The sequence below is a fragment of the Meles meles genome, chromosome 14, assembly GCF_922984935.1.
Source record: "Meles meles chromosome 14, mMelMel3.1 paternal haplotype, whole genome shotgun sequence".
NCBI classification, from domain to species: Eukaryota; Metazoa; Chordata; class Mammalia; order Carnivora; family Mustelidae; genus Meles; species Meles meles.
The window spans coordinates 75,703,347-75,717,354 of record NC_060079.1 but is presented as its reverse complement, the minus strand read 5'-3'; the positions used below and the strand labels follow the sequence as shown (position 1 = coordinate 75,717,354).

Below are 14,008 nucleotides of genomic sequence, written 5' to 3'. Positions count from 1 at the left end.
ATCTCTGTGCCCAGGGCTTCACTGAAATGCTTCCCAAAGGCAGTGGGTTCCTGCTAGGGTCCACCTTGAGACCAGGTGTGTAGATCATTTAGGGGGTACTGTCTAACCAGAAATGCGGAACGTAGTACACTTGCTCACAGAAAAGTGCTATCAGGAAACCAAACTCTCTTTCAACTGTGGCTATTTTCAGGTGCATGCTTAGAATCGTAGCTCTGGTGCTGGGAAGGCTGAGCTTGCATGACTTACGTTTGTCGTTTCTCTGAATCAGCAGGTAACAAAGAGGGAACACATTCTACATTCTGGGTGCTGCTGAGTATCCTTCTGGGAGCGGTAGCCATGCTGTGCAAAGAGCAAGGGATCACCGTGCTAGTAAGTCCCCAGATGCGGTCACGCCTGCCCTTTCTTCCCCTGCAGCAGAGACTTCTTGGGCTGGCCTGGCCTCTTATTTCTCAACTCCACTGCTGGCCCGTCATAGACCTTTCTGCCAGTTACTCATGGTTTCGGTACATCTGATACTGCCTGGAAATGGGCTGTCTCAGTTGATGATCATTAGCAACCAGTGGGAAATGCAAAGTGGGAAATTCCTATGTGGAATATAAGAAATTGTGCAGAGGATCGTGGGGAAGGAAGGGAGAACCAAATGAGAAGAAATCAGAGAGAGAGACAAAGTATGAGAGATCCTTGACTCTGGGAAACAAACTGAGGGTTGCAGAAGGGAGGCGGATAGGAGGATGTGGCAACTGGATGATGGGCATTCAGGAGGGCACGTGATGTGACGAGCACTGGGTACTGTCCACAACTGAAAATTATTGAACAGTACATCTAAAACTAATGATGTATTATATGTTGGCTAATTGAACTGAAAAAAAAAAAAAGTGATTCACTCCTGGGGCACCTGGGTGGCACAGTCAGTTAAGTGTCGAACTCCCAGGGTTGTGAGATTGAGCCCTCTGTTGGGCTTTGAGTGCTCTCTCTCTCTCTCCTGCTCTTCCTGCTTTCTTACACGCTCTCTCTCTCTCTCTCTCTCTCTCTCTGGGATAAATAAATTAAAAAAAAAAAAAAGAGCAATTAGCTCTCATGGAAAGGTGCCGTAGAAAAAGAGGAAAGAACAGTTTAGGTTTTCTGGCATGCTCTCCTGTTTCGGCAGTTCCAGATCCACCAGTGGGCTGACCCCATCCGTGCTTCTGGTCCTGGAGAGAGAAGCACCGAGTGTGTGTTGTGCTCAGCTTGGACTGGAAATCCCGAAGAGGAAAGGAGGAGTCTCTGAAGAGTACAGATGTTCACCTCCTCTGTCTGATCAGAACTGAAGCCCCAGGGAGGGAGAAGCATTGAAATCCACTTTCCTTTTTCACTATTCTAGCCAATTTTATGCTGGACATTAGGAAAATTTAGAAATTAAGGATATGATCAGGGTGGAGAAATGGAAAAACAAAGATATGGGATTTGAATGGGCCCTATAGGAATAGCTTGGAAAAGAAAGCAGATGAAGTTATATGAGATTTGATGTAAGTCAAAGCAAAGATCCATGGTTTTATCGGGCTCAGTCTATAAGATTAAGGTTAGATAGCTAAAAATGGCATAGAAAGAATTACTCTGCAAAGATACTTGGAGTTTGTTCAAAGCCCTGTTTCTCAACCTTGACATTATTGACATTTTGGGCTGGATCATTCTTTCTCATGGGAGGGCTCTCCTGTGCATCATAGCGTGTTAGGCAACATCCCTGGCCTCTACCCCCTAAATGCCAGTAGGACTCCCTTGGTTATGACAACTTAAAATGTCTCTAGACATTGTCAGGCATCCCCCAGTGGCAAAACCACCCACTGCTCTAATCCCTTGCCTCTCAAAGACCAGCAGCATCAACACCATCTGGGAGCTGATTAGAAATTTAGGATCTCCAACTCCCCCCAGTCCTGCTGGGTCAAAATCTCCATTTAACATGGCCCAAGGTGACTCCCATTAATATTTGAAAAGCACTAAAAGAATTAGGTTGACTTTATGTAACTAAAAATATGGTAAAAATTAGCAATTTCCTAAAGTGTGATTAGAATGTGGACATTTTGATGATGCATTTAAATGGGAAGTTGGAGAGTGCCAACCAGAAGGGATGACAAGATTCCCTCACCCCTTGGTGACTGTCTTATAGCTCCTAGGGAGAAAAACAAATGGTGTAAGACAGCGGCTGCTCAACAGGGAGCTTCTGCCTTCTAGAAAGTGGTTTACAGCCAGGCAGAAGTGGTCCGCTGTGACCCACTAAAATCCTGTATCGCATGAGTGGATAAAATCAGAATTCTCTGACGTGATTAACCCAGCACTAGCCTGTGTATTGGATAATTAATGGCTTCCAGCATTTATGGGAAAGGGCTGAGTAGGGATGGCATCCTTGCTCTGGAAGCCACAAATTACCACTGGCTTCTGATGATTTATCATCTGTTTCGCCACAAAACCTCATATTAAAAAGGCCAGAGTCATACGGGGGGATCTTTAACCAGATAGGCCCCATGTACTGTGACCACCTCATCCAGACTGGGCAGGGAGTTCCGCGAGATGGCAGTGCCCACGGCGAGAGGGGACTCCAGGCTCATCTAGCATCCGGTCCATGTCTGGGGATAGCAGTTGCAAAAGCAGCTCTCACCCAGGAGAAAGAGGCTATGTTGGTGCTCCTGGAAGCTGTCAGCAGAGGCGGAGCTGCTACATCACCTCCCCAAATCCAGTGGCTTCACCCAGAGGAGGTTACTTATCATTCGCCCGGTGGCCGTGGGCAGAGGTGGCTGTCGTCCACACAGTTGACCCATGCTGGCGGAGGCGCTGCCATCTTGGGAGTGTGGTTTCCAGAGCTGACCTGATGGTGTCCACCCCAGCCAGCTGGAAGGCGACATCAAGGGACAGACAGCGCCCAGTTAGAACCTGACCTCCAAAATGGCGCGTTATCGCTCGCTCCGCCCTCCGGAGGCGGGCGCTCAGTCACGTGAGAGCGTGACTGCGGGGCCTGCTGGGAGGCGCGGTGCGGCGCTGTGCCAGCAGGGACTGACAACTAGCAGACGGCGAGGAGGGTGAACCCCAGCCACCTCCAAAGCCCTCCGAGATGGTTTCGGGTGTTGCGGCCTGCTATTACTGCACTGGCTGAGATCACCGAGCCCTTGGCCTTCTGGAGGTGCGATTAATTGCTTCCGTGGCTGGGTTGTCGAGGATGATGGCTGCCTTTATCTTCCGAGGCATAATTACTGTGCGGCTAACCGCTCAGTTGCATCAGCTAAGAGACTTGTTTTTTAGTCAAGGAAAAACAAGGGAAGAGGGATGTCGGCAGAACTTCTCCTGGGAACCCCAAATGTCCTGCTATCCTGAACCTTAAAATACTCTTATGGGCAGACTATGAAATTATGACCAAGGGGAACTTACTGGATAATAAATTTGATACATTACCAGGAGCTGATTTTATAGGAACAATAGTGGGGCGTCTGCTTTAGAGCTGAAGACGCCTTCCGTGATTGTCTTATCCACTGCGATGCATGTCGAGAGTCAGTAATAAAATCGTGAAGTGTAATTGCTGCCTAATCAGAGCCAGGCGCTCCCATCACTGATTGCCTTGCCTTGCTTCCTCAGGGTTTGAATGCCATCTTTGACATCTTGGTGATAGGCAAATTAAATGTTCTGGAAATGGTCCAGAAGGTACTACATAAAGACAAATCATTAGAGGTGAGTACGTCCTCTTTGTCTCCAGCCCAGACGTGGAAAATGTCAAGTACCAGCTGACTTAAAATGCCATTTTCAAAATATTTCTTGCCGTTTTGAATCTTAAAATAGCTGGCCCTTTCGAGGGCCGCGGTGTCAGCGTAGCGTAGGCATTGTCGCACGTTCCTTCTCTTTGAAAATCTGTGCCATCAGGGGCTTGGCGTTGTCCTTTCAGAGCATTGGCGTGCTCAGGAACGGGGGCCTCCTCTTCAGAATGACCCTTCTGGCCTCGGGGGGCGCAGGGGTGCTCTACGTGCGCTGGAAAATCATGGGCACCGGCCCGCCCGCCTTCACCGAGGTGGACAACCCCGCTTCCTTCGCCGACAGCGTGTTGGTCAGGGTGAGTGCCGAGCCTCTCCCCCGCTGGGTTGTCTTCTCTGCCCACCAGGTCCCTGCACCTTTGTCCTCCTCTTCTAGTTCCCCAACACGCCCACAGAAGCCCTCCTCGGTCGAACACCTCCACATCGGTTTGCTCTCACGAAGGATATTCTAGGATGAAACCCAAGTTTTATTAGGGGATGGGGAGGGCGTAAGCCCTTTGTATTTCCATTCGAAACAAAATTAAAAGAGCAAGGGTTCTTTCAAATATCAGGTTCCCTGCCAGCCTCAGTAAAGTGTCCCCTGACCCCATTACTTTTGTTGTAAAGAAAATTGATACAGCGGGATTAAGACAAAATATGACCACATCGGTTACGTATCTTTAAATGTCCAGCAGTATGAGGACTCTCTTTATTGTAAAGGTTTGCTTTTTCTGAAGGCAAGCGTGTCAAGCCGCAAATTCTTAGCTGTGCATTTCATAGAGATAGAAATCAAAAGAAGGAAAAACCCTGTTCTTATATTGTCAGACACAGAGGTGACCCTGAGCCTCAGATTTCCTGGGTCACAGACTTTGGGCATCCCTCAATAAAGGGGACATACTTTGACCAGAAATATAACATGTACAGCAGAGTCTGCTGGCTTTGCTGTATTTTTGTCTACTACAATCGGAACACATTTCATACACTGCAAACTATGGCCTCGTGTCCAATATAGAAATTGGCAATATTTTATTTTCTGCTGCTGCTCTCCTTGAATAGAAGCCTATGAATGCCTCAAAAGTGAAGTTTCAAGGTATATATATATGTGTGTGTGTGTGTGTGTGTGTGTATACATGTAGAAGTTCTGTGTCAAGTAAATGTTTGTTTTCCTTTTGACTGACAGGCCATAAACTATAACTACTACTACTCACTGAACGCCTGGCTGCTGCTGTGCCCGTGGTGGCTCTGTTTCGATTGGTCGATGGGCTGCATCCCCCTCATTAAGTCAGCCGGCGACTGGCGGGTAACTGCTCCAGCAGCTCTCTGGTTGTGCCTAATTGGCCTCATATGCCGAGCCCTGTGCTCCGCAGACAGGCACAGAAGAAGGTAAGAGGCCGAATTTTAACTTGCACACAGGGTTGAGTCAGAGCTTTTCGCTCTGTCCAGCCCTGTCCCTTTTAGCGGTTTTGTGGAGGTCATGTCCAAGGACAGTTATTTCCCAGACATACCTCCGTCCCTTTGGAGTCCATTGCCAGCTTCAGCCGGTGGGGCGTGGCCTTGGAGGAGGGGGAGGGATGACGGCTCTCCACTTCCCGTGGTCCCCTCGAAGTAGCGTCTTGAGATCCTTCCCACGCAGGTGGTAAAGAGTAATTTATGGTCAGAACAGACAGTGTAATTGACGCGGGCCCTGCCGTTGGTTCACAGTTCTCCTTCAGAAAGCCCTGGTGGGTTCTAGCCAGGCCTTCTGGTGTGGTTTCGAAGAAAACAAACTGCTGCCCCAAAGACACTATTCCTTTTTGCTGGGGGGGGGGGAGGGAGTGAAGGAAAGGTTATTAAGGAAATAATTGGGGGAAAAGTAAATGTGTTTCATGAGAAAGAAAACTATTTAAGGTGATTGAGTCCCTTTGTAGTATTCTCGAAATAAAGTTTTAAGTTTATCTCTTAAACTGGTTCATAATTCTAAAGGGCAACTACCTTTAGTTCCAGTTCACTTATACACATGCAATAGTATTTTTTTTTTTAATTTACTTGTTTGAGAGAGATAGAGCACATGCGAGAGAGAGAGAATGCATACTAGCAGTGAGCCTGACGCGGGGCTCGATCCCAGCACTCCGGGATCATGACCTGGGATGAAGGCAGACGCTTCGCCGACAGGGAGCCACCAAATGTGACCTGGCTTCTTAATTGTTCTTGTGTCTCATGGAGCACTGGACCTGTCGCCTCTTTTCAGACGTGCTTTGTTGCTCAGCTTTCTTTTTGCTTGACTGATAATTATGGTGATGTAACACCCCAAAATAATTTCATTTATTTCAGATTTTATGAAGTTTAAACTAGTCAAGTATTATTATTCCTGGTAAGGTTTGTTGTGGGGGGCAGACTTATTTCCCATGAAAACTATATTGGACTCATTGAGACCAATATACCCACTGATCTATTCAACACTGCATGGTTTGAAGAGGGCACTAAGGGGAGGTGAATCAGGGGCCTGGGTGGCTCAGTCATTAAGCATCTGCCTTCGGCTCAGATCGTGATCCTGGGGTCCTGGGATCGAGCCCTGCTTCAGGCTCCCTGCTCAGTGGGGAGCCTGCTTCTCCCTCTCCCAATCCCCACGCTTGTGTTCCCTCTCTTGCTATCTCTCTCTGTAAAATAATAAAATAAAATAAAAGTAGGTGAATTAATAAGGCCTTATAAAATTTAATCATTCTAACCTTACTCATATGGATTGGACAGTTTATAAGTCTTATCCCTGCGCTTGGTGCTAAGTGCATTAGTGAGATTTTATGACTTATCCTATTTCTGCCAGGCTAAACCCTAGGCCCTACTGATGACATTTCTTTGCTACTGCTGATACGTTTCCTCAATTGATGACACAAAAAAAGGGAGCCCTTATCACTATTTTAATGTTGAGTAGGAATTTTTTTATTAGCAGGTCTGAAAACAGCCATTTCAGTGACTTCTCATTTTCCAGGATCCTTACGCTGGGCCTGGGATTTCTCATTATTCCATTTCTTCCTGCAAGTAACTTGTTCTTCCGAGTGGGCTTTGTGGTTGCAGAGCGAGCCCTCTACCTCCCCAGTGCTGGGTACTGCATGCTGCTGACTTTCGGATTCGGAGCGATCAGCAAACACACTAAGAAAAAGGTATTGGCCCAGAGCGGTGGTGTTCGTAACCAAGACTGTTGGGTGGATCCTCCTCACGACATTTACTGTTATCTCTCTCTTCCTAAGAAACTGATTGCTGCTGTCATCCTGGGAATTTTATTCATCAATGTGCTGAGGTGCGTGATTCGTAGTGGCGAGTGGCGGAATGAAGAACAGCTCTTCAGAAGCGCCCTGTCCGTGTGTCCGCTCAATGCCAAGGTATGTTGGCCGCCATGTTTCTTTGGAAAGACTTCAGTGCAGCAGCTGAGTAAGAGAAATGTTTACTTTCACACAGCATCTAGGATAAGGCCAAGACCAAACACTTGGTTCTTTTCTTGGGTTTTGTTAATGATCTTGATAAAACTTATTACAATTCCACGGAGCCAAAGTAATTCCAAAGAAACCATTCAACCAGATAATGGCAGTGAAACCACAGATGACTTGGGTGAAGTTTTGCTCGTCTTCTAGTTGGTCTGCACAATCGCCCACTGAAATGATGGCAGGGAGGTAACCGCACACATCCAGATGGCACCTGGGGGAGGGGCAGAGTCAGTCCCTTCAGAGCACACCCCAGAGCCTGTGCTTAGCCCACAGCATTGAGTCCTCCGCTGATGTGGAACATGAACATGAAACCCCAGTGTGGACAGCGCTTTGGTTCAGGAAGTTTAAATTACGCTGTCTGGTGTATCATAGTACACATTTCTGTCGCCTGGGGTTTCTCTGCTTGCGATTCCTTTCATCAGATTAGGTAAAAATAAATGTGTAGACTTTAGAATTGGCAGTGTTTTCGTTGAAGCCGTCTGGTAGGAATTCGTTTCACTTGTGTTCTTGATGAATCCAGTCTTTTCATTTAACCAGCTGTGCCTTTTTGGGCAAAACTAAACTGTTTAGAACTTTCCTTATCTGTAAGAGGGGAAGTAATGTCTGTCTGTTGGGTTTCTTGTGAGGCCTTAAAGAAAGATGGCGTGCAAAGAGCCCTAACATGGTAGTTAGAACATAGTAGGAGCTCAAGAAATGTTCGCTTTCTGGGGCTCATTTTCATTTTGGTTGTCTTGTTCAATGGCGAGAGGAGACTGATACTTGCTCAAGAAAGGAGTCCAGGGTGTTTGGTTAGAAGAATTATCTATTGGTATAGATTGTTACTGAATTATGGTATGTTCTCTCTCAGGTCTTCAGAATAGGAGTTCCTAGGATGCTTCAGTGTAATCCTCTAGGGGGAGAGAAAGAGCTCTTTGGAGTTCTCTCTCATTTCCATAGTCTATATTTAAGAGAAAGCAGTGATTTCAGGCAAAATTATATGAATAAATCTAATAACAGTTGGCATCTTATTGTGATCCTGAAGTAAAGAATCTTGTAAAAGGTACCAACTCCTTGTTTGTCTTTTTCTTGGATTCAAGGGAAAAAAAGATCTTGTTCATGTTTTATAGTTAAGAGACTGAGATAGAAGAGTGAATTTCTTCAAGCTTTGATCCTTAGTTTGATTTGCTGCCTCTCCATTTATTTTTGTGCTACTAAAAATAAATTGCCTGTGATTTAATTTCATAAATGCTAATAGATCTGCTTTATTTTTGCTTTACTGTTTGAATAGCAGTAATTATCCCTTCTATTTATATAGTTCTTTTCCACAAGGAACTCCGATTTCTTTGTAGAGGTTCTATAATTAATCTCCATTACCCTCCCTCTAAGGTTTTGAGAGAGAGAGAGAGGGTTTTCTTTTCTTTATTTTTCCAAACGGGAGAAACTGAGGCATAGAAGGATGAAACTGATGTTATCTAGATGAGTAATTTAGGTGGTAGTTAGAGACCTGGTCTCATGTGCTGCCCAGGTTATGCTGGTAAGTGGGAGGGAGGGGTGACGTATGTGATGTTTGAGCTTATAGGTCTGTCCTAGGAAGTGATTTCTTATGTTATAGAAAACACAAGGGGTGGACGCATGGACACACACACAGTCATATGTCTGCATGTGTAGTTTTCTTTTTTAAATTTAAGGCATACGTGGGACTCCTGGGTGGCTCAGTTGGTTAAGCATCCAACTCTTGGTTTTGATTCAGGTCATGGTCTCGTGGTCCTGGAATGGAGCCCCGCGTTGGGCTCTGTGCTCAGTGGGGAGTCTGCTTCAGATTATCTCTCCCTCTCCCTCCCACTCACTCTCTCTCTCAAATAAATGAATAAAATAGAGCATACATACAAGACCTCATCTTCAGAACGGACCCAGCAGAGACACTCCTTTCTAAGAACGTTTTTCAGTGTTACCATTCAGTATGAGCAAGATAATAGTCTTGGGGTTTTGGGTTTTTTTTTGGTTTTTGTTTGTTTTCCTTTCCCATATAAATTGTGGTATCATTAAATTATCTTTACCTCCTTTTTCTTTTTTTTTTTTTCTTTTTCTTTTTTGGAAAAAAGTGAGACTCATTTCAGGGAAGAAACCTCAGTTAGGAAACACTGGTTTCATTCAGCTCTGTGCAGGAAATACATTCTCTGTATTGGTTTCCACTTTATATTCATTGAATACTAAGTAAGTACTTGGCACCTGGCTGTAGATTAGGCTCAGATTTACCACTGAGACTCATCTTTTCCAGAAGATTATAGTGCCAGTGCCTGGTCAGCAGTCAGATTACCGACACTGCCTTGCAGATGGTGGGCACTCAGTATTAGTGACGGAATTGAGCGGCGTGGGAATAAAAGTTCCTTAGCCTACAGTGGATGAGACCCCCATTTATAAATATATAAATATTTAATTACATTTACAGTCACTTTTTGTTTTTAAGGCTTAAAAGTACGTGCCACTTTGTATCAACTCGGAGGTACAATTCTAAATTCTTTTAACATGGAAAAGGATCATATACCCTGATGTGGTATTTCCTTAAGGATGAGCGGGCATGGTTTATAAGATTTTTTCTTTTTTTTTTCCTTAAAACATTTTAACATCAAATGGGAACAGAAAATTTGAAATAAACTGGCTTTAGCTCTGGTGTCAACACACCTTCCATTGTTGATTTTCATGTCATGGGCCTACAATGGTGTTTTTTTAATCTGCAGTTTCTGTGCTGGTTTGATGCCTAGCATATGAATCACAAAGGCTAGAGGGAAAGTTCAAGAATAAACAGGGTTTTTCAGTCTTTTCCAGACTATGGAAGCAAAAATCATTCATTCTTTAAACGCTGTTATAAGGAAACTGTTTATGAGGGTTTGGGGATTGGTTGGTTTGTTTACAGTGGGTTCCCCACTGTTTGCCATTCACATACTTCCCTCCCTGTGGCCCACAGGATGAGGCTGGCCTCTGGGTGAGCCTGTTTATGTCAGTTCTTCATTATGGACAGCTTGCCTTCTGGGGCTGTGTCAGGTTTGTAGCAAACGAGAGCCATGGAAATAAGTACGGTCTGAATTTCCGGAGTTTACTGTCCTTCTCCCCTGATCTGGTGGCTGGCATTCAGGGTGTCTCACAGAACACCATGTCTACTGCAGAGGGCAGTTGAACTCTTTGAGCATTTTATTGAGAAAACAGAGTTTGCCCGAAACAAAGGAAAACAGCAGGAGCTCAGGGGCAAAGAGGCGGGAGTCATGTATGGAAGTCTGAGTAGAAGATGAATTTGTATGCTGGGGACCACAAGGGCCTTGCTCACCAGTTGGAGTCTCCAGATTTGGTTCTTTTGTGCGTGGGACGGGAGGTGAGGCAGCACACCCAGGCTAGGACTAGGGAGGCACGAAATGAAACCATTTAGAGCACACTTTGCAAAGCACGCCCTACAGCCATAGCTATAGCTCTCATTTGAAGAGGCGACTACCTCCGAATGGACAATAATATGGTTCGGGGAGTTTAAGTTATACTGTGGGCTGCACAGTCCTTACATTTCTATCACCTGTGATTTCCCTGTTTGTGATTCCTTTTGTCCGATTAGATAAAAATAAACATATAGACTTTAAAATGGGCAGTTAAAAAACAAACATCTGGTACCTACGTGCTTAAAAGAATGTGGCCCTGTTCCATACCCTTCCAGAAATACTAGCGTTTTTGAAGACAAGCTGTAACTGTCAGTTAAGATTGCTAAGGCAGGAGGTGGTTAGATTTTCAGAAGGGTTTTTGAAGTACTCGACGGAGCGCTACTTGAAACGTACTCAGACCATTACCATAGTTCATGATGTATTAACTGGGGGCTTAAAGGAGAGACGTTTGTTTTCTCACAGTTCTGGAAGCCAGAAGTCCAAGATCAAGATGGCGGCAGGGTTGGCTTCTCCTGAAGCCTGCTGGCGGTAGCCTCCTCACGTGGTCTGTCCTCAGTGCGCATGCAACCTTGGTGTCTCTCTTGGTATCCAAACCTCCTCTTCTTAGGAGGACACCAGCCAGATGGGATTAGGACCCACCCCGGTGGCCTCAGGTCAACTTGATCTCCTCTTCAAAGGTCCTGTCTCCACATACAGTCATGTTCTGAGGTGCTGAGGGTCAGGACATCAGCAAATGAATTTCGGGGGTGGTGGGTACACTCCAGCCATTGACATGCAACAAGGAGCGTTATTTTCTTGAAGAAAAATAGCAGATGACATGAGTGAGTGCGTCTAGAAATCACCTCAAGCAGCGGGCCCCATTCTCACCCAGCAGCCTCAGTGAGGAGAACACAGGTTTTGGAGCCGGGCTTCAAATGCTGCAGCAGTCCCTACACTCGGGAGGGTGCGAAAGTGGCCACGTGACGGGGCTGCCATGCAGAGAAGCCACATAGGTATATATATGGTGCCGGCCCCACACTGGGCTCCTGGCGACCCTCAGCATGTGCAGGCTGCCAGGATCACTCCTGTCAGGACCTAGGCTGAACACACCTGATTTGAATACATTTCTGGGGAAGCATCTCCTCTGAGATTGCGATTAGCCTATGTGTAAACCCTCTAAAAGGCATGTCCGTAAATACTTCTGATAATAGTCCTTGTGAGTCTACAGTTCTGCTGTCCTGGGGTCATTCTGGGTCTCTGCCCCTTTCCTTGTAACTTCTTCTTGAGCCCATGTACAGTTGCCCGTAGATTGACCTCCCCAGTGCCCTCATGAGAAGCTGACCCGAGAACTTTTGGTGGCTTTGCAACTGTGAATCCAGTTTCTTCCGGCCAACTTTACCACCCTCTTCAATCACTAAAAATTCTCTCCTCGTTCTCTCTTCTTCTCTTCTTGACATGGAGGCAAGACTCTCATAACAGAAAGTTAACCATGTTAGGTCTTCAAAAAATGAAACATGTACGTACCGTATGATGTAGCAACTCCTACTCCTGGAGACATATCCCCGGGAACTGAAAGCAGGACTTCCAAGAGATGTGTGAACACTCATGGTCACAGTAGCCAAACTGTGGAAGCAGCCCAAGCATCTGTCTATCGACAGATGAACGGATGAAGGCAAGATAGTGTATGCCTGCCGTGGAATATTACTCAGCCTTGAAAAGGAAGGGGATTCTGACACCTGCTGCCATGGGGATGAACTTGAGGACATTGCACTAGGTAAAACAAGCCAGTCGCCAAAAGGCAAATACTGCATGCTCACACTCCTGTAAGGTATCTAGCGTCATCAAATTCATCGAAACAGAAAGTAGAACGACGGCTGCCAGGTGCGGGGGAGAAGGGCAAAGGAAGAGTTACTGTGTCCGGGTGCAGACTTTTGTCCCGGGTGCAGACTTGCAGGTATGCAAGAAGAGGGGAGTTCTGGAGGTGGGTTGCACAACAGTGTGAGCGCACTCAACCCTGCTGAACTAGACGCTTAAAAATGGTTAATCACGGGGCGCCTGGGTGGCTCAGTGGGTTAAGCCTCTGCCTTCAGCTCAGGTCATGGTCTCAGGGTCCTGGGATCGAGCCCCATGTCAGGCTCTCTGCTCAGCGGGGAGTCTGCTTCCCCCTCTCTCTCTGCCTGCCTCTCTGCCTGCTTGTGATCTCTCTCTCTGTTAAATAAATCCTTAAAAAAAAAAAAAATGGTTAATCACCCAAAACTAATGAGACATGTGCCAACTGTACTCAAATAAAACAGTGTTTTTAATGGTTAAGGTGGTAACTTCTAAGTTTATTTTACCACAACTAAAGAATGATTTTCAGAATCAAAGATCATTATTAAATACCTTTTTAAATTAACTATTTTGAGGACAGTGGTCAGTGACATGTAGAGCATTCACAATGTGGCCAGACCCTCACTTCTCTCCAGCTCTGGAACATTTCATCACCTGCTTCTCTTTCGGTGGCTACATTATCCCCAGACGGTTTCTCCAGCTGGTAGTTGGATTAGAGAGATTGAAACAGGAAGGTCTTATGGGATCTTTTCCTCCCCGCACTGGCTTGCTCTGCGTGGTCCCGGACCCGTGGCTGCACTGCCTCGGCCTCCTGACACGCTGGCATCCCCAGCCTGCTCCTCTCCTGAACTCGGGTCCACCTTGGTCTCTCTACTTGGGTTCTCCAAGGATTTCAAAATCAGCCTGATGGCCTAGCCCCCCAAGCAAGCCCAGCCAACCTGTCTGTCTCCCCGCAAAGCCATCACATCCATTCCGTTCTGAAAGTTGGAAACCCGAGTCATTCTTGACGTGCTTCCCCCCTCTTCTCAGGCCACCAGCCGTTTCTGTGCTTATCGCTTCCACAGTGTCCTTCCGGGTCCTCTGCTCGTTCCCCACCACCCTCGTTCAATCTGGCATCCTCCCTTCCCCTGTGCCTCAGGCTGTCCCCGGACCCTGGCATCCGCTTCTTCCCCGCTCACACTTCCCACGGTTATAACTTCCCACAGAGTTATAACTTCCCCACTCACACTTCCCACAGAGTTATAACTCTGATAGGACCTTCTGCCACGTTCCTACACATGGCTTTTGTTGTAGGTTGGTTTGTGCCCCGCTAAAAGGATACGTTCATATCCTCACCCTGGTACCTATGAATAGAGGCCTTGCGAATGTCATCAAGATACAAGTTAAGATGAGTTCACAGTGGTACAGGGTGGGCCCTTAATCTAATACGACTGGTATCCTTGTAAAGAGAGACACAGACACACAGGGAGAAGGCCGTGTAGAGACAGGGAGACTGGAGCCACACAGCTACAAGCCAAGGCTTGCTGGCCAGCGACCATCAGAGGACAGGAAAGGTGCTGTCTCCCTCAGAACCTCTGGGAGAAACCAGCCT

General features: G+C 46.4%; 1 protein-coding gene across 3 annotated transcripts in view; it reads left to right on the top strand.

Moving 5' to 3' along the window:
- TMTC4 (transmembrane O-mannosyltransferase targeting cadherins 4) overlaps positions 1 to 14,008 on the top strand; it is a 63,593-nt gene that overhangs the window by 34,314 nt on the left and 15,271 nt on the right. For 2 of the 3 annotated variants that reach the window (XM_045978313.1, XM_045978314.1), the window contains exons 6-11: positions 269 to 369; positions 3,601 to 3,693; positions 3,905 to 4,069; positions 4,930 to 5,132; positions 6,715 to 6,886; positions 6,974 to 7,105. In XM_045978313.1, the coding sequence (XP_045834269.1) occupies positions 269 to 369; positions 3,601 to 3,693; positions 3,905 to 4,069; positions 4,930 to 5,132; positions 6,715 to 6,886; positions 6,974 to 7,105 (866 nt within the window). The remainder of the gene's footprint in view (positions 1 to 268; positions 370 to 3,600; positions 3,694 to 3,904; positions 4,070 to 4,929; positions 5,133 to 6,714; positions 6,887 to 6,973; positions 7,106 to 14,008) is intronic. The other variant, XM_045978315.1, reaches the window with a different exon arrangement.